General features: G+C 40.7%; 1 protein-coding gene and 1 long non-coding RNA gene across 2 annotated transcripts in view; both read right to left on the reverse strand.

Annotated features, from left to right (window-relative positions):
- Window positions 1-4812: 4812 nt before the first annotated feature.
- On the reverse strand, window positions 4813-5380 carry LOC108505527. The gene is made up of 3 exons (XR_001877555.1): window positions 5332-5380; window positions 5044-5139; window positions 4813-4923 (listed from the first exon to the last, which is right to left on the reverse strand). It is a non-coding gene; the product is annotated as an uncharacterized LOC108505527 (long non-coding RNA).
- Window positions 5381-9828: 4448 nt separating this feature from the next.
- The window catches only part of DDX10 (DEAD-box helicase 10), a 161258-nt gene continuing 144500 nt past the window's right edge, over window positions 9829-26586 (reverse strand). The window contains exons 17-18 of the mRNA XM_017831672.1: window positions 22513-22646; window positions 9829-10509 (exon numbers count right to left, since the gene is read on the reverse strand). Of these exons, the coding sequence (XP_017687161.1) occupies window positions 10320-10509; window positions 22513-22646 (324 nt within the window). The 3' untranslated portion in view covers window positions 9829-10319. The remainder of the gene's footprint in view (window positions 10510-22512; window positions 22647-26586) is intronic.

Here is a 26586-nt window from a genome sequence, read left to right on the forward strand (position 1 = left end):
CAGATGACATATAATGGGCAACAGTGAGAGCTGGCACTGAAGAGGTGACACGTTTCTCACTTCAAACACACATGAACCATGATGAATCTGCAAAGTTTTATGTAGTTATAAATAAACACATGGATAACTAAAGACACTCTTCATAGATAGCCAATTAACACTTTGCAGATGGACCATGAGCTGCTCCCTGGAGACCGATCCTGACATTGAAGTATGCAGGACTAAGGTGGGGGAAGCTTTGCCTCTGGTAAAAGGAGAACACAACCCTGACCTGGGAGTCAGCAACCCCGCATTTCAGAAAAGGTCATCCTCACATGCGCACACACATACAGGAGCAATGCAGAGGTTTGCAGTGTCATCCTTGGCCCTAAATGGCCTCAGCCATTATCAGAGGGAATCTCCACCTGGCTTTGAGGGCTGAGCTTGGAGGGGGACATGGTAGTTGCTCAGGGAACAAAACCAAAGAGTCAAGAGTCAGGGCAGTGGTAAACAGATGCTGGAGTGGACAGTCTGCCCATTTGGTCTGACTGCCCTGCTAGTCTGTGGAGGTTCTGCTGCAGGGAGGCTGTGGTAGAAGATGAGACATCTCGCAGGAGCAAAATGGTGTTATGGAGACCACTGCCAAATGTGGGGCAGAGCTTCGGCAGCCAGGGACTGATGGGACGACACAAGCTTCCTGCCAGCTCTTGGATCACCGCCAGCCCCTCACCAGGGAGCACCTCAGGCATTTTGCTGGGCTGCTCCAGAGCAGGTATTGCCTGTCAAATGGGCAGTAATGCTCAATAACACACAGCAGGTTAGAAAATGGGGAGGTAGAGGGCTGAGAACAGGAAAGGGGAGTATTTTAGACAACTTACCATAGGGGATCAAACACTGAGCTTTGTATTTCCCTAATAAAACATTCAGCATGTGATTTTGTCATGTTACTTGTTCCTGCAGAAGCCAGTTAAAGCTGCAGCCACATACATCAGCTGAACACAGAATGGATGCTAACATCTCTGCAGAGTTAAATAGACAAGCTCATATTTCCACTTAGTGGAGAAAAACTGCCCCTCCTGATGCTTTATGACTTGACAGACAGAAAGAAAATTTGAATGTCTGTGCAGGCAGACAGGAGTAGATGGGGAAAATGATGAATATTTATAATACAGAAGAATATTTAGGTGAGATATTGAATATTACCCAACAGAAATGTGAGTGAAATAGTTTTTAAATGTCTAAGATCTTATATTACCACAGAGAGAGTTGTATTTTGAACATTCAAAATAATTCTGAGTAGCTAATGTAATGAAAGAGCTTCTACTAAGCTATCTTGAAAAATAGCAAAGTTGGCCAATCACACTTGTCAAATAGCCAGAGAGGATTTCATCATATTTCAGAAAAGACTAAATGACTGCATTGGCATTGGTCACCATGGCAGCCCTGTGGGACAACTGCATATGCCTGTCCCCCATGGCTGCACCTACAGCTACAGTCACTCCAGAACAGGCAATCACTGACAGCCAGGAGAGGAATGTCCACATGGCCAAACCTACCCAAGCCATCTCTGAGGGGCTCAGTCAGGTTTTAGTAGGCAGGAAAAGACAGTGGCCACTTCCTACCCCAATGTCTCACTCCTTCCAGCTTCGATCTCCTTGGTGTTTTCTTACTCTTTGTTCTGCCAAGGGTCTCCCAGAACTTGTTATTTTCCTGTGCCATTTGTCTCTGTGCAGACCCTGTACTGCTGCACACACCACCGGTATGACCTGGTGCTCTCCCTTGGCAGGGCAATGCTACTATCAAAGTCCCACCATGGTGGGATCATGGCAGCTGCTCAGCCCTGAGGAGAGGGTTTTTGCAGCAGGCTGAAGTTGGCCAACACCTGCACTCCTGTCCTTTGCTTCCACATGAAATAGAGAATAGAAACTACAACCTCAGATGCTTGGCAAGAAAAAAAGAGAGCTGAATGGAGAATTTTACCCTCCCTTGATTTTATTTAGCAAGTTTATGGAGGAGAGTTGTTCTTTTAGCCAGGGAATTCTGCATCACAAACAGATTGGTATTGTTTATGCTGAAATTAGATGCTGAAGAAGCAAATCAGTTTGCGAAAAAGTATATCAGCATCTACAATGCAACAGAAAGAGTAAATAGGCTTAATTAGTCACTAGACAAGGAACTAGATTAGCGTGTTCTTACATATATTTAAGAAATGTAAGCACTTAATCCTACACAGTGCACTTTATTTCTTATGCTGGAGAACTCATCTTCACAAAGATGACTATTTGAACAGCTGCATGGATCAAGGACCATCTATCCCAGTAGCCACAGCCACTGAGTAGATGCTGGACAAGAGCTTAGTCTAAGGGAAGGCAGCAGTGAAGCTTTTCCCCTGTACACTGGGCTTCCCCTGCATATTGGTCCCTTGCAATCCACTTCACTGGCTTTCTGCTAGGCATAAGAATAGGAAAACAAATGTAGAGAGTTAAAAAAAATTATCAGTGAGAGGCTTGAAAGAAAGCTCCTGGCCCAACCCCTGACAGCTGACATCCTCACCTCACCTCATCACTGCCTTATGCTGCAGCATACAGGTTTGCCAAGGGGCATCATCCCTGTGCTACTGCCTGGTACTGTTTCTCCTCTGTGATAGGGGAGGGAAGGTTTTGGCAAGAGGATGCCACAGACAAGCTTAGTAGCTTCCTACAATGTTCTATTGGACGTTCTTATTTTCCTGATGTAGGACTGAGAGATTATTATAAAGGGAAACTCTAAAAATAGTCAGACAAAGAGAAATATAATTCTTCATCTCTCAGAGGATGCAAAGGGCTCATATGCACTGCTCTGTGCATTCCAGACAGTGTTAGAGTGAAACGGGATGCTTACAGCTCATCATACCCTCACTGCTTTATTTACTATTCTGTTTCTTAACCATGACCCAGGTCTCCATCAAGCAACCACCTCCACTGGCCAGGACCACCAAGGCTTAGCAGTGTCCATGTAGGAATTGTGCCATTTACCATGGCCTGGGATTTGTGAGCAGGACATCTGATTTCCCTTTAGGGAACAGCATCCATCTGCAAGCTGACTTGCAGTCATTTGAGTGTGTGGTATCGTGCGGGATGACATCAAACCATTTACTTAATTCCAAGCATTTCTCTGCACCCACTAATGACCATTTCACCCAAACCCAGTTAGGTTAAGTTTGCACAGACACTCTGAATTTGTTTAAGAAAAAATACCCTAAATTATTGGGAAACTGGCACAGGGTAACACTCACATGGGGAATCAAATCTCCCAACTGGTTGATCATCTGCTTTCTGGTGGTAGCAAGAGTCTCCATTGCAGGGGTCCTTGTGGCAGCATATTCCCACCCAAGCTGCCCTTTTATAGACAAGTTAGAGTGCCAATTTAAACACACTGGCAAGTTTCTGAGTGCAATTGGGAGTGTACTGGAACAGACTCACCTCATTGCTAGAGGAAATGATTCATATTAGTATCTGCTTTAACAAGGGAACACAAAGTTCTCTAAAAACCAAATTTCAGTGCTTTCCACAAAGGATCAGTAACATCTCCAAATAAATAAGAACTGTACTCGGGCATAAAAGGCCTGTAACCCGCTGAAGTGTGATTTGTTAAGACATATGTGGTGACTAGCAAGCTAAATTAGTTCTTAAGCCATATTCATTAGCTTTCACTGAGCTCACACAATAAAAACAAGTTGCATTTCAGTATTATCAAATGCAGCTGGCGCCACTAAGCAGGCAGATCAGAGGAACTGTTTGCTTCCTTAAGAAGTGCAGCACAATGTATGTATGATAGGCTAGCAAAAAAAAAGAGCTAAATTCCATTTCACCTTAAGTGTCATAAGCTCAAGCACATCAACACTGGTAACAGCAAGTTCAATTTACAGTCTATACTTACACATGGCTTTTTTGTAACAGCTTAAGTTTAGCATCAGAGGGACAAGCTGTGCATGACAAAGAAGACTTCTGTAGCCCCAGAGAGGCCATAGCTAGTAATATTATCTTCCTCCAGGATCCCATATGTGATTAGGAGAACAATGCTCATTAGTTTCCTTTCAATACAACTGAAATCTCAGCACAGCTACTTCTCAGCTCGAAAGGATTTCAAAAACTGCTCAACAAAACTAATTTAGTTTAATTAAACTTATCTATATTTTATAGACAAAGCACATCTCAGACAATGTGTAAAACTTAGAGATAGCACTGACCCAAGAGATTTCACTCCTGGGTAAAGCCGCTAGCTGATAGCCCAGTGTAATTTAAGCAATCATTTTTACATGACTGAATCTGATGAATAGTTTTCTTTGTGAAAAATGGCTTCTGTCCAGACATGGACAAAAATAGGTAATGAACAAAGCATTCTTGGAACAGATCAACATCTCTCTACTGATTTAATCATAGCAATACCTCCTAACAGGCCCAAAAAGAATTTTCTTCTGCATTAGGCTTTCTAATTCCTTGATGTTCTTGACTGACTCATTTGCCCTTGAAATTTGGGGAGCATTTAATTATAAAAATGTCCACTACTTCATTATAAAATGCTCACATGGTATAGACTACCTTGATAGCAATTTTTATAATTTACAAAGACAACAACAATGCATTTCTCTGGCATCTAGTTCCACCTTTTAAAGATAAAACTTTCAGATCCTTCTGAGAATAAAACATTAATTTGAAAGGATGAGATTTAAATTAAGAAGATCTGCAAAAAAAACAGAGAAGAGAACAATATAACAAAGAAATCTAATGAAATGTGGTCCAAAAGTGAAGGTAATACTCTTACCCTACTAAAACAATTTATTTGAAATTGTATGTCTCTTGGTGTTCAGATGTGTTCTGGATCTTCTAGCTTGAAGCACAGTGGGTGCAAGGTTTGGCTCTGTTCTGCTCAAGGTCCCCATCAAATTAGCAACAAAAGTGGCTGCTGCACAAGAAAGTATTACTGTCCTTTAGCTGCCTGCCACCAGCATTCTGACTGAATTGTTGTTAATGTCTTAAACATTGTTTAGAAAGACTTTTTATCAAACTGCAAGGAACCAACTACCTGCCTGGGACCACTGAAGCACACCCCTTTTTCTTGATCGGACTTTGGACTTTGAGTGGGGACTTGAGATAAGACTGTTGTCTAATCATCTCAGGTCTGAGGAGAAGTAAACAAGGCTCAGGGAAGAAGAATGTATCTGTGCTAAGAATCTGCCCTAGCTGGGCTTGTGGGGTGGCAGAGGAGAAGGGGTTTGGGTGTATGATGGCGGAATCTCTCCACACCAAACCGAAGGAGTAAACCCCCTCCCTCCCGCCCCCCCCTCCCCTCCGCTCTGGGAAGATCACATACCCATGGGACATTCACGTGAGAGGCAGCTGAGAAGGGCTCATAAACCATCAAAGACCCCCAAAGCGCCCCCCCCCAACTCATTCCTGAGGCCTTCCATCAGCAGAGGACTGCATAGGATCCAAATGATGCAACAAATGCAGAGCCTGTCACAAGAGACTGCAAAGCTTCCCTTCCTTCCCCCCCATCCCCCGCCCCCAGGGGCGCTGACTGGGCATCTCCTGAACGTATATTAATCCATTGGACTCTTATGTTTTACGGGATCCTCGCCACCAAGAAGACCAGAAGAAGAGGACCAACAGGACACTGCAGGTTCCACAGTGATGATACATCTTCTATTTCAATCTCTGTCACTCTCTTCCCTCCACCTCCTTTTTCCTATTTCTTTCTGTCTCTCTTTCTCTGTCTCACATTTACCATTAAATAAAACCCATACTATTGACTTTGGCATCTGGTCTTGTTTTCACCTTAATTAGGGCAGAGGCATTTCTAATAATTTTAATAACCAGATTCTAACACTGCCCAATTACCAAAACAGATGGCATAAAGATTCATCTGTTCCAGGACAGAACCAACCAGCTTAATTTAAACCTCAGGTTATTAGCCACAGGAAGGTTATGGCTGGGGGGTGTAACCTCCTGCATAAAAGCAGCAACATCCTGAGCCACAGTGGCCATTTCTGCAGCAGCTGCAGCCTACCATGGCTCAGCATCCCTGCTGTAAGGCATACTCAATCTCTCACAGGATATAAGCATCAATCAGGTCAAACTAGAGAGCAGCACAATAAAGAAAAATACCCATTAGCAACCTTTACTAAGAGACATTTCCTTCTTGTATTTTATATCAGTTTTGTCATATGTATCCAGGATTATAGGAACCCACAGGGTCACTTCAGTATCTTCAGATCTTGTACTATTTTTTATAGCCTGAATTGAATGTTCTCTACCACAGTTCTCTGTTTTTTAATGTTTTGCTTCAGGCATATCTCTCTCTTTATGAGTATGGCCAGACAGCAGACACACCAGTCAGTGCTCTAGCTGGACTCAGTCAGTTGCAGGAGGAATAAAAATTATTTTTTATTTCTAGTCATATAATATTTAAAGAAAAATACCCATTAAAATGTTGAATATTAATTTGCAACCCCTTATGTTAGAGCCTAAGTTTCTTATACTCTTTACACAATTTAATGTGTTGCATCAGTAAGGTCTTCACAAAGTGAACACGGAACAGAAATTTCTATGATGCTGAGGCAAAACAGTAGCTCTGCAAGGACATGTTTTATATGACTCACGAAAACATTGCAAGTTGAACATCTTCAGTAACTAGCACGCTTAGTGTAAGTCTATTTAACTCATCTAAAAAACGCCCAAATTCTTCAATGCTCTCATGACTTTTACCTGATTTCCAGTTTTCATTCAAAGAGGCTTCAAACAAACTGTAATAAATTATCCAGTAAACAAATGTCTCCATTATTTTGTACACAACAAAGAGAAAAATTGATTCTGGATAAAAGCCTGCTAAACTTTACCATTATATAAATGTCTAGTGTATAAATTGAAAATTAACTAAATGTACTAGATTTACTCTTACACTACACCTAGATATAAATAAACACACTAGAACTATTCTAGTAGCAGAAGGAAATCGACCACTATTAGTAAAAAAGTATAAATGCAAATTAATCTGAAAATTCATTATGTAAAACAACATTTCCTGCTTGGCAATTTAAGGATGTCTCCTGGTCAATAGCCTCGGAAAATACTCACCACCATACTCAGATCTTTCTTCCTCTCCTGAAGGAGTCTCCAAAGGGGACTTTCTGTAGGCTGCAACCTACAGGGGTGAAGAAGCCTGAAACTCATCCCAGCAACACAACACCTGAAGGTAAGGGTCCTGCACAGAAGGAGGTTCAGATGCCAAGTGGGAGGCTGCTCTTGCTAAACCACAAGTGACTTAGAAGTTGTGGATTCAACTACTTAAAGTCATCAGTGAAGTCTTTGATTACAGGCAAGCCCAATCATTTCCATGCTCCCATTTCTCCTGTGTAAAGCTAGGACTATAATGCTTATAAAGTACAAACTTGCAAAAGTTTGGGATTTGTTCTGATACTACAGTGGCACATGCTGTACCTGTGACACAAAGGAGACAGGTGATGGATGGTATCCCAAGCTGGTCCCGCTCCACCTGCCTGTTAGCCCTGGACACACATGGCAGGTTGAGAGGTCCCTGGGTGTGAACAGAGACAAGTTCCCTGAAAAATACCCTTCAGTCAAGTCAGCTCTGAAACTGATATTTGTTTGGTGTGTTGACATGTTTTTTCTTACACCAGAAAAGCACTCCCAGAAGCAGGGCTGGTGAGGAGCCTCTCAAAGCAGATCTACAGCTGATGGGAATGATAAACCAGGATCATAGCACATGCAACAGTTGCTTGTTCTTAGATACATTCATGGCATGGAGAATCTGCCTTAACCTCTTCCCTCTTCTTCACATGGCTCCATTCTTGTGAGAGTCACGCTCTAAAAACACACCATACCCTCAAGGGCACTTACATTTGAACTAGATGGGCCAACTTCATAAGGATTTGAGAAACAATTACTCTATATCAGACAACACAAATACATTAGAAACTTCATGATCTCAAAATACAAAAGTAAAAGCACCTGAAAAAATTATTTTTATGCAGACAATGAAAACGACACAAGATTAGAAGTGCAGCACAATCATTCCAATATACATAATTTAATTTTTAGTCTTATTGTTCAGTGGGTAAGAATATTTTTCTCACATGCCAGCATACAAATCTAGGAAGAAATAGGAAATCTTTGGGTTTTTACTTGCTTTCCCCAACAAACTATGTTCACTCTTCTCAGAGCAAAGCTTTGAGCTGATAGACAAGAGGTGATGTACAAGACAACTGACGACCACCAAGTACACCATGAATCTACTAATACCTCTCAACAACCATCATCCATATCTAAATCATCTTTGAACAGCTTTCTGCTGGTGGTGCTCCTTGCACTGTAGTTTGCTGCCTTTCTCCATGACTGCAGGAGCAGGACCTCTGCTATACCAGCACAGAGGCATTTGTTGACACTGCTCATCACATTCACTGCAGTGTTCACATCCTGGAGCATGGGACACGTGCACCAGTCACAATGGCACCACAGTGGATCCTTCTTCATTAACAGATTCATAGTGATGCTATTCCCAGATCACAATATTTTCCAGACCCGCTGTGGCACTGTAGACTAAACAAACACTGCATCAGCTGCTAAGCAGGTCCAATCATTCATGTTTAGCTGTTTTTGAAACTCAGTCATTTCTTCTTGTTCCATATTGTCAAGAAGGAGCAGATGGCAGATGTGCTCTGCCTATAATATTGTTTTTATGATACTCTGCCTGCTGGCAGAACGCTGGAAGCAACATTTGGAGACAAGAATTTGCAGTGTATTTTCAGTTTTAGATTTGACCTAAAAGATAGCATAGGTTCTGATAGATTTCTTTGGGGCGCAGGGGAAGGAAAAGAAAAGTGATACTGACAAAAAAGGAGCATTTAAAATGTTCATATGGGACCTCAAAAAGATACAACTTTGAGACAATGCATACTTCATGATTTGCTGAAGGGAAGCAAAAGAGCAAAGCCCTCATGCATTTGTACCTACTCAGTGTTTTACTCTCCATTCTCCCTGTGTAAGCTTCATTAAGACACAGGTCTGCTGAAAAGAGACAATCATCACTTTACATGCCTCTTTGCTGCCAAAAACTTATGACAGCAAACACTGGATTTTCCTGCTCTCCTTTGTTTTCTGACACAAGAGCCTTTCCTTTGCTAAGGTTGTTTCAGAGATGTGTAAAACTCTCCGCAGTTTTCAATTGTTCTACATATTGCCTGCAAGGTTTTTCCATCCTTTTTTTTTCCTGAACAATGTGCCAACCTTCTTGAGAGGGTAGTCAAGAATGCAAGCAAGAAGACAAGAATTTGGGTGCAAGTAGTAGAAAAAAATCTACTTATATAACTAAGAATTTGGTATCATATTAATAATTTTTCTTCAGAGAGAATGCCTGCTTCTTTCCTTCCCCATGCAAGGACTCACACTGCATGTGTCTTGCTGCTGTCCCTCAAGATGCAGCAGTTTTGGGCCAGCATGTACAAAGTCTGCAGCAACCAATCAGAGTTTGACTGGAGAAACTTAAAAATATGCTGAACTATAAATCATTTTTCTTCACTATATTTGGTCATAACAAACAAAACGTAGCTCACTTCCAATCGTAAGTCTACCATAAAATCTACTTTGCAACCATTTCATCAGGCAGTGTTATGCTCTACTATTCTGTGGCATCACTGTGTTCTCATTCATACGGGATTCAAATGCAAGACTCAGTTTTAGCTTCTAAAAGTGTTTTTCTGAATTGCCTAACACCGGTGACAGAATCACAACAGAAATGGTAACTAGAGGATAAATATATGCTTCATAACAAAGCTGAAAGAGACACTGTAAGTTTACATCAAGGCTCCAGAAATTTTTATTAAAATATTTTTTAAATATGTGCATGAGAGACTGAAGAAGTATTTTTAAGTAAAATGACTTGAGCTGCCAACAGAATTTTTCTTTAATAATATTAATACACATATATCTTCCAAAATAACAACAAACCTGACACAGTTAAGAAAGGAACATCCTGTTTTCCTTTAAAGCAACATTAAAAGAAAAGATGATAATTGCTTCAAAACTTGGAGATTTTAAATTATGAATGTGTTACTGCAAAATGACATCTGGGGACTTAGGTTGAAAAGTTCATTTAGAAAGCCTTATAAATCAAACTAAATATTGTCTCTAATCTGTGAGTCAATCTAAGGCAATCCCATTGCATGTGGAACTCATTTATCTACATCCACTGGTACCCAGCTGCCCAGATGCCAAATTCATTTTGCGTAAACTACTGACAAAATTGTAGAGATGTCCCAGGGAAGAAAGTGTGCAGAAAAATAATTAGCTGTGACTGCTGAGCAGATGCAGAACAAGCTCTTCATCCTCTGCCAGAGAAAGTCCAGTATCTAATGGCAAATAAGGGTCCTCCTCTTGGCTGAATTTTACCTTCTTTCTTTTGAGTGGCATTTCTTCTGCTGTGGTACTGTTGCTATAGCTTCTCTTCTTTCTTCCACCCTTCTCCTCAAGTTCACTGCAGAAACAAATCAATTAGTCTTTTTAACAACTGTGGTAATCAATATCATAATGTAATCTAACAATTCCTTTTAAACAAGGCAAATTTATGTCAAGATAAGAGCAAATGAAATTACAATTCTGAAGGGTGAAGCAATGGAAGCTGATGAACTCTGAATGTCTAAACTGGAACTGCTCTCAGGACGAGGTGGCGATGGATGTTTTGCTGTCTTAATTGATTACAGTGTATCAAGATATCACTATCATTGTTATCTAATATTTGCTGCCTCATACAGGAACAGACAACTTGACAAAACTGATTTAGCAATGTGTCAGTGGACCTTGACATGCATTCAAGATCTTGTCTAAAATAAATATGCGACAAAAATAAAAATATGAGAACTGTCACTTCATTGGCAGATCCTACATTTAATACAGTTTTGATTTGGGACCATCTCATTCAACCACTCTTTCCCCTCCTTTCAGAAGTTTTCCTTGGAAGCTATTAACCACCACTCTGTCATGAGAGCAAGAGGAAAAGCCCAAACACAGTAATTTTCCCTGGTGAATTCCTATTTCTTCTGCTGCTTTTCTTAAGACTTGAATGAATTGCCTTTTGCAGCCTTTGATCTGGACAAAACAGTTTTAATACCCTGGATTCTACCACATGGCCACGTAACAACAATGGGAGGAAAGACTGAGCTTTCATGTATCTCCATGGGGTTTTTGTCCAAAACATAGAAAAACTGCTATAAATCATCTAAGATTAAAGCAACCTAACCTAATAAAATCTATTCTAAGGTATAATATCTGTGTACCAGGTTATAGAGAGCTGGTTGTCCTATGCTGTAGGGTATTCATACCCCAAAAAAGCAAAATGCAACCCCTCATACCCCAAACCATTCCCTCCAAACAAGGTAACCAAAACAAAGTGGCAATCTCATTTTTCACATTTGTATTTTTTCAAATATACCAAAAGTAATAAATGGAACTTCAAAGACTGAGTTTAGGCTTTTCTAAAATAGTTGGATAAATTCAGATTTTCAACTAAAATTTGGCAAATTTCTAGCCAGAAAATTCAGTTTACTTGAAAAAAAAAGTTTCAACAAGGATTTTCCTAATGTCCATAACTTTTACAATTGTTTAAGTGTAAATTTAGTGCTTTGCTGACTTCGAGCTGTCATTTGCATGGGGGTAGCTTTTCAGGGCTTGCTACCAACATTTTATTCCTTTTCTGGGGAAAGGACTCTCATATTTTCTCTGCAGTGCTTAAGATATTCCATAAATGCTGAAGCTATACTGACAGTATATGAAAATACACTAAAGCACTAACAATTCTCACTTTTCCAAGTGGACAGTATGGGTCTGGGCTAGAGTTTCATGGTGTTCGCTTTGATCAGGACAGACTACAGGGGTTCACTTTCAAAGCATAAGGAAGGCCTCATGAAATAAGAGCATTTTATCTTGTTTGCAAAAGAGCCAATTACTTCCAGCCTTTGAAGGGACTCAGAAGCCCAGTTTGCATTCATAATTGACTAATGCTTCATCTAGGACATTAGTTCAAAACATCTGAGCAATTAAAACAATGCAGAAATCTCACAAGCTATGAAACAGCAGACTTTAATAACCAAAAATTATAATCACTTTTGGAGTTTCAGAGGCCCAAGGCCTAGACATCTGTAAGGTATAATGTTTAAATATAAAACACATTTAGAAAGAACTTAACTGTGAGTTTTCTCATTTTTTCCACAGACAAAAGCATATCAACACAATTATGACCAATTTTCATCATAAATTTTGTGGGATAATTATGCTGAGTCAAGCCACTTCTTACTATTACTGAGGGATTGCAGTGCTCAATTTGTAGTATAAACTAAAGATGTATCTACATGTTAGCAGGAGTATTTTCACACTAATTTGACCCCTACTGGGCTGTGAGCTGGAGTGGTGAATAAAGAGGAATATTTAACACAGGAAGCAGCAGCAGCAGAGCTACCAAGCAATGAAGAGGGCTAAAAGACTTGTGTTTTCATGATGCTCATAAATTAGAAGTAAAACAATATTTAATAAAGGTGACTTAGGAAGGTAATGAGAATCACATGAAACATGTGAATAAGATGCTCCTAATTCTGAGACGAAGAAGGAAGACAGACTGTCTGTCCATAGAATGATTTCCATTGAAAGGGACCTTTGAAGATCAGCAAGTCCAACCCCATGTCGTGTTCCTGCAGGATGGATTTTTACCAGCAGTGGCATGGAGAGCGGCTGTACTACTCTGGAGGAGCAGTCAGAGATCTAGGTTTTACAAAAGGTGAAAGAGGCAATTTTAAAAGGAAGATGGAAAACATGTGTCATTGTGATGCTCAGGGACATCCTGCACTCCATTGGTGTGCTTCTCCTTAGCTGTTTTGACAGAAACTCTTCGAAGGAGATGTAATAGGCGTAACCCTCAGGTCCACATGTGAAAGGACCAAGTGTACAAAGGCAGCTATACAGGGATGACTTCTGCACTTACTGTCAAATGGATTCTTCCTCAGTCTCCATTAACTGAAGGCCTCAGCCCACTCTGCAGAGCCAATCTTTTTATTGTTGGTCACTTCCTATAAATGGCCCCTTGTTCCTCACAAACACACAAACTGATGCACTACCAGTTGGTACCCACAAATAGCCAAAATAAAATAAAGTTATTTTAAGGTGAACTATTTTCTAGCAGAACAACTCAGTTAGAAATCAACCCCACAATTCAGATTCAAACCAAAGCCAGTGCATCTTTTTGTCTTCTACTTATAACACTTTAAAAGTGGTATGTGCAGCTGGTTTACAATTCCTTCCTTTTACCATCTGGTGCAATTTAGCTTTTCAGCCACATGAACGATCCATCTGAGGCTGCCTGATGGAAGGATTTACTTTCTGTTTACACAGGTGAGGAGGTACCAACAATCGACTTATCAACAGGCACGGTAATTTCTGTGGTCACCATTTGCACAGCTGTATCAACAAAGTAAGATACTATCATTCGATAGGTAGTATTTATTACTCAAACACTAAAGCATGGTTTATGAATCCTGTCCCTTAAACCAGTGCCAGCATATATGAATGGTTATCTGGGAAACAGGGAATCTAACTAGGACCCTGATAGCTATACACCAAGAAAGTCTTAATTTAACTACCAAAAAATAATTTCACAAGTGTGTTTTGAGGTAATACCAGGAAAAAATAGAAAGCTTTTAATTGTTAGTATTTAACTCGCTTCTGGGCTTCAAGCTATGTCTTGGCAAGCTGCAAAGTTTAAATTTTAAGTGCTTAAGAACCAGCCATTTGAAATGTGCAGCCACAGAGCCAAGTTGCTGTTGTTTAAACAGTGGTAATGTGAGATGCCTAGACAGGCTCTGCCTCACTTAACATTTATCAGAGAATGCTTTGGAGCCTAGTTTTACCAGCACTGCTCTGGAAACAAACTGCCCTTGCCACTGAATTACAGGCCATGAGTCAAGTTTCCAGTTGCAATAAAGCACACAAGCTCTTTCCCAAAGAAATGTACAGGAATAATGAATGAATCTGCTAATAAAATACAGTTCAGTAAAAGTTAGGAATAACTTATCCCATAAATATTGGCATTTTGCTAATCAAACATGCTGTGCCCAAAACTTTTTCCACGTAATAAATTTTAATTCACACAGCCATGGCAGCAATCCTAATGAAGATTAATTACTGCAGTCCCTTCCATAAAGCCCAGTGCAGCTTCTTTCTTACTTGCTGTCAGAATGCTACAGCCCATAGAAACGGTAATGAAAATGTACTGTGCTGTGTTATTTTCTGGATCTGGACAGGCTGGATTGATGGGTTGAGGCCACTTGTATAAGGTTCAACAAGGCCAAGTGTTGGGTCCTGCACTTGGGTCACAACAACCCCAGGCAGTGCTACACGTGGGGGAAGACAGTCTGGAAAGCTGCCCAGAGGAAAAGGAGCTGGGGGTGCTGGTCAACAGCTGCTGAACATGAGCCAGCAGTGTGCCCATGTGGCCAAGAAGGCCAATGGTATCCTGGCCTGTATCAGCAGTGACCAGCAGGACCAGGGCAGTGATCATCCCCCGTACTTGGCACTGGTGAGGCCACACCTTGAATCCTGTGGTCAGTTTTGGGCCCTTCACTACAAGAAAGACATTGAGGAGCTGGAGTATGTCCAGAGAAGGGCAGCAAAGCTGGTGAAGGGTCTGGAGCACAAGTCTTATGAGGAGCAGCTGAGGGAGCATGGGTTGTTTCACCTGAAGGAAAGGAGGCTCAAGGGAGACCTTATCACTCTCTACAACTGCCTGAAAGGAGGTTGTAACCAGCTGGGGGTTGGTCTCTTCTCCCAGATATGAAGCAACAGAACAAGAAGTGGCCTCAAGTTGCACCAAGGGGAGATTTAGATTGGATATTAGGAAATATTTCTTGATTGAAAGGCTTGTTGTCAAGCACCGGAACAGGCTGTCCAGGGAGGTGGTAGAGTCCCCATCCCTAGAGATATTGAAAAGACGTGCAGATGTGGCATTCAGGGACATGGTTTAGTGGTGGACTTGGAAGTGCTAGGCTAACAGTTGGACTCGATGATCTTAAAGATCTTTTCTAACTTAAATGATTCTATGATTCCCTTACTTGCCATTCCACTGATATAAAGCAAAACACCCCTAAAATTAAATATATAAAGAACCACTGCAGTAAAAGGGATGAATAATCTACTTTTAATGAAACACCACTGCAATACAACTAAAAGCAAAAGACAAATCTGTCTTGGAGCTGAAGGACTGGAAGAAGAATAACATGTAAGAGGGAAAAAAAATTAAATGGAAACCAGACCAGCAAGAGAGTATGCTTAGTGTTTCGTATTATTCTACAGGAAGTACGCATAAGATTTGATGGCAAAAGGCACTCAGCTCAACCATCAACATCTCACTTCTGTTCTAAAGCTCTAGTGGTGGTGGACTCAAATCAGATCTCTGAAGTTGTAACAGCACTTTTCTTCTCCGTTTCCATCACAGACATTGCTGGCCATAAAGCAGCAGTACCTGACTCAGTTCTGGAACACTGAAGTTTCTATTCAATGTATTTGGGCTAAGCATTTTAGCTTATCTTGATACAACAGTGTGAAAATTAAAATTATTCAGGGGTTGATCACAGAATCATAGAATGTTTTGGTTGAAACAGACCTTAAAGATCATCATGTTCCAACTCCCCTGCTACAGGCAGGAGCACCTTCCATTAGACTAGGTTGCTCAAAGCCCCATCCAACCTGCCTTATATGGTTCTCATATGGATCTTGATCATCATATGGATCAAATATCATTGTTTCTGAGTTGAAAATCTTCCATCTGGGGATGACCGTGGTTTTAATGAAACCACTTTGATTTGTTGTGCGTCTCTGTCAGAGGCTTAACCTTCTCTGAAATGTGCTGCTGCCTTTGGAGATGCTGCTAACCACCTAACTCTTGCACCTGTTCACTCCTCCTCAGCTTCAACTGAGGAACAGGGCACTGACATTCTTCAAATCTGTTCATCTTTTTTTTTGTGAGACCACTATCATCCTCCAATTGTTGACAGCTAATTTCTGAACTGCAGAGTTTCAGTACTTACTCATTCCATTTCTCCTTCATTCATGTAGACACTTGCTGATGACATACTACATTTTTTAATTTTTTTATTATTATTTTTTAAAGGTAATTTCTGTACCTGACAAGTTTACAGGAACAAAGGAAGGATACAGTCTGGCCTGCAGAGCATAGATTACCAAATTTCAGTAAGAAATTCTAACACTGAGTCCATTTCATATAGTCAGCTAGAGTGTAACCATGATAAAAACTTTTATAAAGACTTTCAGGGCATAAGAATATCCCATCTCTATCAAGAGCAATTCAATATCACAATGTCCAATTTTGCAGCTAACCAGAAGGATCAAGACCTTAAACAGAGTCCTTTTATAACATCTGTCCTACGGTGCTTTTCTGGCCATCACAAGAAGAATCACAACCTGATCTCCTTTTATGACCAGGTGACCCGCCTGGTGGATGAGGGGAACGCTGTGGATGTGTCTACCTGGACTTCAGCAAAGGCTTTGACACCGTCTCCCACAGCATACTCCTGGAAAAGCTGGCAGCCCATGGCTTGGACAGGGGCACTCTGTGCTGGGTTAGGAACTGGCTGGAGAGCCAGGTCCAGAGAGTGGTGGTGAATGGTGCTGCATCCAGTTGGTGGCCAGTCACTAGTGGTGACCCCCAGGGATCAGTGTTGGGCCCAGTTCTGTTTAATATCTTTATTGATCTAGATGAGGGGATCGAGTGTACCATCAGCAACTTTGCAGATGACACCGAGTTGGGGAGGAGCGTCAATCTGCTGGAAGGCAGAAGGGCTCTGCAGAGGGACCTGGACAGGCTGGAGAGTTGGTCTGATTCTAACAGGATGAGGTTCAACAAGGCCAAGTGCCGGGTCCTCCACTTTGGCCACAACAACCCCCTGCAGCGCTACAGGCTGGGCACAGAGTGGCTGGAGAGCAGCCAGGCAGAAAGGGACCTGGGAGTTTGGATTGACAGGAAGCTGAACAGGAGCCAGCAGTGTGCCCAGGTGGCCACGAAGGCCAACGGCATCCTGGCCTGGATCAGGAACAGTGTGGCCAGCAGGACCAGGGAAGTGATTCTTCCCCTGGACTCAGCACTGGTGAGGCCACACCTGGAGTACTGTGTCCACTTCTGGGCCCCTCAGCTCAGGAAGGATATTGAGATGCTGGAGCAGGTCCAGACAAGAGCAACGAGGCTGGTGAAGGGACTTGAGCATAGGTCCTATGAGGAGAGGCTGAGGGAGCTGGGGTTGTTTAGCCTGGAGAAGAGGTGGCTCAGGAGAGACCTCATCACTCTCCATAACTACCTGAAAGGAGGTTGTAGCCAGGTGGGAGTTGGTCTTTTCTCCCAGGCAACTGTCTTAAAGGGTTGGACTCTATGATCTCAGAGGTCCCTTCCAACCCAGTTGATTCTATGATGATTCTATGAAGTTCTGACCTTCATAAAATAACTGCTATGAACTGAATAATCCATGTTAGAAGGAACACCATATATTTGCAGATGAATCATCTCAAAAGACAATATAATGGCAACCTCATTAAGAATCATGTAAAACTTAGTAAGTCAACATCAGCATCCTGGTATAAAAAGGCACAAGAAACTGCAGTTTACCATAAATAAAGGCAGGCGCACAACCAAGCAGCACTGAATACTAGCTTGCACACCTGTCAGCTGGTGACTGTCCATAAACTCACAAACAAACCAGTACAAGAACTAAGACATTGTTCCTTTCCCCTCATGTCCAAGATCTTTTCCATGCTGGTCTAAGAGTTAATGTGATCAGTCACACCTATTAAAGATTTAAAGGTAATGATGAGGGTCAGTCGGAACTTTGTTCTTCATTTTTATTTAAAGAGGTTGAGGAATTAGAAATACCAGAAACTCAATTCAATCGCAAAATGAATATTTAAGGAATTCAGCTGCTTTTCTTTCACCCTGTTCTATATTCTTAAATTTTTCACCTCATTAATAATTTACATTGATAGCCTTAAACCAAATATGATGAATGTTGCTAGATATACAAAAATTAATCTCATATTACATGCTAGTAGTAATTAATTACTCTGCTCTTAGAGGTATGGCTGGAAGGGAATTTTACTCAAAGGCAAATTTAACCCATTATTTGTATAGCTCCCCCAGTTAAAAAAAATGCCAGGGGAGGAGGGAGAAGAGATTAACAATGTCTTTGACTTTTTAAAGCATGGACAGATGGTTTATTTTTAAAGACTCTTGAAGGAAGACACCCTAAGTCTCATATACTTACTCTGAATTATCTCCTTTTTTTTTCTCCTTAAAGCAAGTAACAGCTAGTGTAGCCCAACATATTTCTAATTTTAATCCAACTCTTTGAACAAAAGCTCTGGATTTTGGAAATATAGAGTTGTATTTTCTAATATGAAAGCTTAATTTCACTGTCTGCTACTCTTGGTTGAACTAGTTTTGTTAAAATCAGTAGGTCAATATTTCCCAGCCTCAAGAGCAACTCATCATACAATTCAGTGGCAGCTCTAAGAAAGGTGTATGAGGCATGAATGTTGTTTTAACAAAATTCCCTCCTTCCCACTGGCAGCAAGATTTCTTGCCTGCTCCCTTACTCATTCTTCTTGATCCATTATCCTCCCTCCTCCTTCCCTGCATACATCCCTTCCATCTCGTTCCTTCCCAATACAAAATCAAATAACAATTCTCTATGGCCTTATGCTCACCACCAGTCTCTTCAGCTACCACTTTCCTTTATCTATAAGTTTACTGGTTATTCAAATTCCCTTGGTTTTCTTGATTTCCATAATTTTTTCCAGACCTAAGTTAATCTCCTTCACTGTATCTTCCTCTTCCAGCTGCACCTCTGCTTTCTCAAAAGCCTTCTAAGGGGTGCTCAGAGCGCCTCGCAAGTCTCCAGACATACCTACACTAAGCATCAAAGCTGACTTCAGAGCAAGGCCACTACATGCTCTGAAGAAATGTGGCTTCATCAACACTGCTGACTGAAAACAGTTCTTGGCCTTTCCTGCAACACCAAAATACACTGAGACATTGCCCAGAAGAGCCTTAGTTGGCACCACCCAAAGTCACAGCAGTTGTGGACAATCACATGCCAATAGTTATGCCCGTACCCTGGCCAAATCCATTTAGCCTGTAACAACATGACTGATGTTCCCTGGGCAGGCTGTAGCCAGCACAGGATTAAGCTGCACTGCACATCGGAGCCATCAATGGCTCTGAATTCCAACACACTCCATTCAGGCACTCCTAGAAATGTAATTTGATCCTGGACCCTGACTTTCTCCAAATTTATCTCTCTGCATGTTGTTGTGCACTGTTCCTGCCCTAGTGAGCATCCCACAGTTTTTCCCTCTTTTCTTTTGCATACCTGCCCTGGCTGTTCTCACCACTCACTTCAACTTAATTACTATTCTTAGCAATGACTGACAAATCCAGTCCCAGTCTGTCCCTGGTTATAATAGAAAGTTCTGGATTTCAGGGCGAGCAAGGCTGTTTGCAACTGCTCTTTGGGTCCTTGTTAACTCCTGTTCAGCTTAAATGCTGAAGAACTTGAAGCAATTTGACTCACTTTCTAAATTTCTGTCCTCTTGCCTTCTTTAAAATGCTAAAAACACCTATTCTTCATTGCCCCAGTCCTCCAGCAAACACAGACAAAACTGAAAAGCAGGAAAATATTCAGTCTGAGCGTATAAAGATGGAGAAATTGACAAAACCCTCTAAAACCTTCCTTGGAGGCAGTAAAGGACCTTTCCCATTATTAAAAAGTCAACCATAAGTCAGGGCAAACAACTGAGACCAGTACTGTGTCCTGAAGTTGACAACAGTTGGTTATGAAGCTTCAGATGATGCCAGTTCTTGAGACATGTTGGCCAAATCTTGACCAAATCAGCCACTGATTCAAAAAAAATCTGCATTTATTACCACTGCCAAAAATCTGTCCATCTCTGTCAACTTTTTTTCTTAAAGCTTAGCTCATCTTGAGTCTAGCTGATGTTCTGAGGAAGGAATCAATACCGAACATGATGTATGAATGCATACTCCCCCTTGCACCAGAAGGAGCAATTTACTGCTGCTCAGAAAAACCAATGCATTTCCCTATCCTTGTCATTCTCTTGACCCATACTGGTGGGTCCACTGAATGGGCTCCAGAGGACACAGTCACCAGCCTGTTAACTTAGGGCTATCCAGTCCTTAGATCCATGCCCACACCCAGTTCTGCATACTGCCTCCAAAACATTAAGTGACAGATGGATAGGGACAATCTAGCCACTAGGACTTAGACAATTCAGATGTGAAAAGCAAGAGCTTTATGAATTTAGGCATCTAGAATAGAGCAAAATAAAACTCTATACTCCCATTTAAGTTTCAAGATCACCTTTTTGAATCTCTTACACAATAAGCTGTTTGTCAGAAACACACAAACGGATTTCTTGTTACAGTGAAGCCAACGACAAAAACCACACAGAACTTCATGTGGTATCCCTCCATCTTCCTGCAGTATATGCTCCAGAACTGCAGTATGTTGCCATCAATTACAGAACCTCATCCCCACCCTGTGCTTTTCTGTTAAACTACAAGAAAAAAATCTTCTGATTTATATAATTAAAAACAGTTTTAAATTGAGAAGAAAAGTTTAACATTGTTAATTTTATTATATATTTACTACTAATTTAGATTCCACTTCATGTGAATGTTGAAGAGTCTGAGCAACACTGAATCATAGAACTTATCAAGTTTCACCATGCACAAATTTATTTAATACAGGACAGGTGCAAAGGACTCATTGAAATCCTCAAATGACTTCAATGTTTTTCCTTTCATACAGAGCCTCTAATGTGACAGTAGAAAAATGCATTTCTGAAACTGTATTGGCTTTGTATGGCAAGGTTTTGGTAGTAGGGGGCTACAGAGTTGGCTTTCTGTGAGAAGCTGCCAGAAGCTTCCCCTATGTTCAACACAGTCAATGCCAGCAAGCTCCAGGACAGACATGCCACTGGCCAAGGCCAAGCCCACCAGTGATGGAGGCAGTGCCCCTGAGATAACACAGTTAAGAAGAGGAGAAAAAAACTGCACAACAGCAACTGCAGACAGAGAGAGAAGTGAGAAAATGTGAGAGAAAAAGCCCTGCAGACATCAAGATCAGTGAAGAAGGAGGGGAAGGACATGCTCTAGGCACCAGAGCAGATATTCCCCTGCAGCCTGCGGCAAAGACTGTGGTGAGGCAGCTGTGCCCCTGCAGCCCATGGAGGTCCACAATGTAGCAAAGCACCTGAAGCCCAAAGTGGAGGACCCCAGGCCAGAGCAGATGGATGCCTGAAAGAGGCTGTGACCCTGTAGGAAGCCTGCACTGGAGCAGACTCCTGGTAGGACCTCTGGCCTTGTGAAGAGAGAAGCCCACACTGGAGCAGGTCAGCAGGTTTGCTGGCAGAATTTGTGAGCTCACACTGGAGCAGCCTGTTCCTGAAGGACTGCACCCCAAGGAAGGGACCCATGCTGGAACAGCTTGTAAAGAACTGCAGCCCAAAGGGGGGAGCTGGGGAAACTGGTGGAGCCATGTCCCCTGTGGGAGGCATCCCCGCACTGGAGCAGGGGAAGGAGTCCTCCCCTGAGGAGGAAGGAGTGGCAGAAACAACATATGATGAACTGACTGCGATGCCCATTCCCCCTCCCCCTGTGCCACTGGAGATGAGGACATATGAGAAAAACAGGAGTAAAGGTAATCCTGGCAAGAAGCAAGGGGTGGGGGGAAGGTGCTTTAAGATTAGGTTTTATTTCTCACTACCCTACCGTGATGTGATTGGTAAAAAATTAAATTCATTTTTTCCCCAAGTCAAGTCTGTTTCATCCATGACATTAAACAGTGAGAGATCTCTCCCTGGTGTTATCTCAACCCATGAGCCTTTCATTATACTTTCTCTGTTCTGTCCAGCTGAGGAGGGCAGTGACAGAGCAGCTTAGGTGGATACCAGGTGTCCAGACAGGGTCAACCCACCACAGAAATATACAAAACCTCCAGGGAATTAGTCAAGATTTTTGCAGGTGAAACAGTCTCACTGAGATCCCTTCGACACTGACTCAAAATCTTTCTCATATAGCTTCATAAAAGAGAATAACACCCTTTGGCTCAGATTTCTGTTCTGGCTCAGTTTCTGTTTCTACACAAACTAAAACTTAAATACTAAAAGAGAAAGAGGATGATTTTAAGATGAGTTCACAGAATCACAGGATATTCTGAGTTGAAAGGGACCCATAAGGATCATTGAGTCCAACTCCTAAGTGAATGGTTCATACAGGGACTGAACCCACAACCTTGGTGTTGTTAGTACCACACTCTAACTAACTGAGCTAATCTCAGGGTTCCTAATATCTAAACAAAACAGTGTATAAAAACATGAACATTTCAAAATGATCATGGAAGATGGTACATACCTATAGCTGTCTTCACTTTCTGAATCTTGCTCTTCATTAGAATCTTTGTATTTATCAGGATCTGGAAGAGTACTTGGATCAAACTCTTCTTCACTTCCACTGTGAGCAAGAAAGGCCACTGTTTCCTCTTCAGCCTGTCAGGTGACAAATGGAAAGTTACAAGACAAGCAAGCAAGTCCATGTTACTTGCCACAACCCCATCAATGAACAGGGAGGTTGTAACAAAAACCACTGGGCTCAACCGCAGCCAAAGACCACCACTATTATAGGCAGGAAAACAGAATAATTTCTGCCATCATCAGTGCTCTCCTCCAAGGCTTTTTGCTAAAGGTTGAAGAAACATCATTAAAAAAGGAAGGACAAGTATTTACATTCAAATTCTACCCTCCAGTATTGTCATGTTAAATCTACCAAATCTAGGAGAGATTTGCACAGCAACTAATCAACAGCCATCTGAGAGCAAGTGTCTAAGTAATATGCAGCTTTACTGTCTCTCAGAAACACACTGGCAAAGAGATACTCACTTATGGATACATTAATCACTGCTGTAAGGTGAATTTTATTAAATACTCACATCAGGGTGTCCTTGCAGTTAAAAAACAAAATGCTGCCTAAACTGAATTAACTGCTCTAAGGGAGTTTCAACCATCCTCCACATGAGATGCATGTTCTTCAGGCTTTCTCCCAGATCCCTCCTTGCAGCCCAGCTTCCCTCTGTCCCCAAAGCATGTCTTAGGATGGGCGGCTGGTGTTGGCAAGTTTCCCCAAGGTACGGTACTGCCTCACCAATTCTTTAACAAAGAGAGCACAGAAGATGCTGTTCCATAAAAGTATTGGATAATATAAAAAAAGCTGACTGATTTTGCAGATATAAGTTCTGCTCCACTCAGTCCTGAACTGATGGCACCACTTTTCTAAGTTTTTGCTAATAGGCACAAAAAAAACCAGACAGACTGGAGGGCATATGTAATTGTATATGTACACAGAAATGCAAACAGAAAGCTCACAGGCATTTCTAAGCAGTGTGAACCCTAGATCCATGCATATTTATGACAAAAAGCACAAACAAATGCAAAGAAACTATAATTAAAGACATTGTTACCTTTTGTTTATATATCTAATCAACATGCACATAGCTGAGTTTCCAAAACAGTACCCATTTAAATGATCTTTCGTTCTATGAATACCTTCACATCGTTATATATTTAAAATTAATTTTTGTTCTGATCTTTCACCATTTCTGTCAGCCAGTTTTAAACAAACAGTGTTTATGTGCGCCTACTTTCCCACAATAAAAAAATAGAAATAATAATTTTAAAAAAATCACAAAAAGCCGAAGAGAAACTATACCAATGGTCCCTTTTATATCTGCATATAGAATGAGTGAAAGGTAATGAGCTGGTGAGAGGTAAGATTAGTCACCTCTGCAAGAGTCTATTCTTGCTTGACCAGTGACACTTCTGCAGTGCACCGAAAGTAAGCAGAAGATATGGCTAAAAGCCACATCTGCAATCAGAAGGTAGAGGAAAAACATACTAAACACACATTTTGTTCTTTACCACTCTGAAATACTAATAAAGGTAATTATATAGCTGGGTGTATAAAAACACTAAAAGTATCATCAGACTCTGCAGCATTGTAAGCTTCCTAAGGTAAAACCACCTATCAAAAAGCACATTGATTATCAGGAACTTCAGGTTCTACTTCATAACAAAGTATTTTTTTTTTACCAAAAAAATCTCCAAGCTCATCTTTTAGTACAATACTATAGAGCACTACTTAACTCCATGGAAAACTATTCTGAAGGTCACCTTTATGCTAATTAATTTCCATAACTGAAAAGCATTCTGCATTAAATTATAGCTTATTTCAAGTTCTTTAAACATTAAATATTTGCTCTTTGCTTGTCCTTCCCATTGCATCCATTCTTTCAATATAACTGGTGCATACCAATCTTACATTTAAAAAGAACTGAAAAAGAGAAGTAGCATTCAAAGCTGTTGTATGCAATGAAGTATTTTTTAATGTGTATGTGCAACATCATGCAACAGAGTTCTGTAATACTAACATTTATTGGCAGTCTAATTGGCAGCCCATCATCTTGGGCTGTTCATTCACATTCTCAGTTATGTCAGTGAAGTGTTGAGACTGCATTGTTTCCTAAGTTTTGTCATTTATATATGCACACGTAAAAGATAATTACACACATGCAGATCAAACCTTCACTTCCATTAAATATTCATATTAATTTTTTCCAAAAGAAAATATGCAGAGAAGTGTTAAACATAACACTTGCTATAGCAAAAGAAATAATGGCAAAGATGCCTCTTTCATTCATCAGGAATCATGAAGCTGTTTATCTTATAAGTATCACCGGTTACATATTCATTAAAATATTCGTAAGACCTTGAAATTGTTAAAAACTTAAACAGGAACATTTATCATCCACAGCTGAACAACAGAAACTCATTATTTTTCCTCTCTTGCTTCAAATTTATATCAGCCAGTCAGGAAGAAGAAATCTTGTGACTTCACATTACTCACCACAAGAGCTGGAGAAAAGAAGTAAAATCATAGTTCAAAATTACACATATAAAACTTCCTCAGATACAAATAAGATGCAATTTACAGACTCAGGATGCGACCCTTCCTAAGGCAATTGCTATCAAAAAAGAGATTAACCAAAGAACAGATTTCAACTGCCTGTACTCCATGTCTAAGGTTAGCGACAATGTAACACAGACTTTGGAGTGTGTACTTATTACCAACTTCAACTGTGGAAGGAAACTTGTTCAGACATCAAATCCGACTGGCCATGAGAACTGGATTTGCTAGCGATCATCTTGCTGTTTTCATTCTGCTCAAGGGTGACAAGCTCGCTCTATCTTCAGACGACACCAGCCCACGTATTTTGTAATCCAGTTCCACAGAAACTTTGCACAAAGACTTCCAGTTCGAACATAACATTGAGATGAAAACATTTTTGCATTCACGTAGTCTCCCTTTGAGGCCTAACAAGATTCTTCTTATGCAAACTCAACATTTTAGAAAAATTCAGTAAAATTTCTGCACTAGAGGTTTTGGAAACCTTGTTGCCTTCAACCTTCCAATTTGTACCAAGTCAACAATGATCATACTCGACCTTACTGTAGTCATTTTGGAAACATACGCCCAATGAGGCAAACGGGGCAGGTTCCTCTAGAGCTTTTGCTGCATTTCTCAACAGAATACCTCCAATTCAACTCTACTTGTACTTGTTACAAGATGTAATGACAACTTTCTGTCCTCCTAAAGAAGACTGAATGGATGGTGGAGCTCAGGTAAATGTGTTAGGCAGGCTGCAAGATACTGAAAATGAAGAAATTGATGTACCTCAGACACTCAAGGGACTCAAATGTCCAAAAGAACAGAATGATGTCTTATTTCTACCAGGCATTAGGCTCTCAGGTGGCAATTATCTACTATCATCAGAAGAAAAGGGAGAACTAAAAAAAAACCACCATCAAAACCTGCACGTACATAAAAAAATAAAAGTTGTATTTGCCAAGATTTAATTTACAAAATACATATTTATTATGGTATTTAATTTAATCGTTTTTTTCCCTACAATTAAATTGTCTAGGGTTGCAATTTTTATGTTCAACACTTTAAGCAATTTATCAGTTTCTCCTAACAAGGTTGAGGGGAGGAGAAATAAATGCTTAGGCACTATCAGTTCTGTACACAGTACTTTACAAAGCACACTGGGAGAATATTTCTGATTAGATGAAAACAAAACTTTCAAGGTTTGTTTAGAATTTGATCAGACTTGAGTCCACCAAAATTACACTCATAAAACATTCAGTCCTTTTTGAGTTGTGTCACCCTTCAATTTTTGCATGGTACTTGTGATTATAAAGCTAAGAAAAGGTAAGATTTAAATACTGCTAGGAGTTACCCTACCATAAGTACACACCTTTTAGAAGTTTATCCTATTATGGTTCATATAAAAGGATATTTCAAAATATAGTATTTTGTAAGATCTGACAGTATTCCACGTTTTCTTAATTTCCTTTTCTTTGACAATTATTTTTC

The sequence above is a fragment of the Lepidothrix coronata genome, unplaced genomic scaffold (assembly GCF_001604755.1).
Source record: "Lepidothrix coronata isolate B3197 unplaced genomic scaffold, Lepidothrix_coronata-1.0 Scaffold194, whole genome shotgun sequence".
NCBI lineage: Eukaryota > Metazoa > Chordata > Aves > Passeriformes > Pipridae > Lepidothrix > Lepidothrix coronata.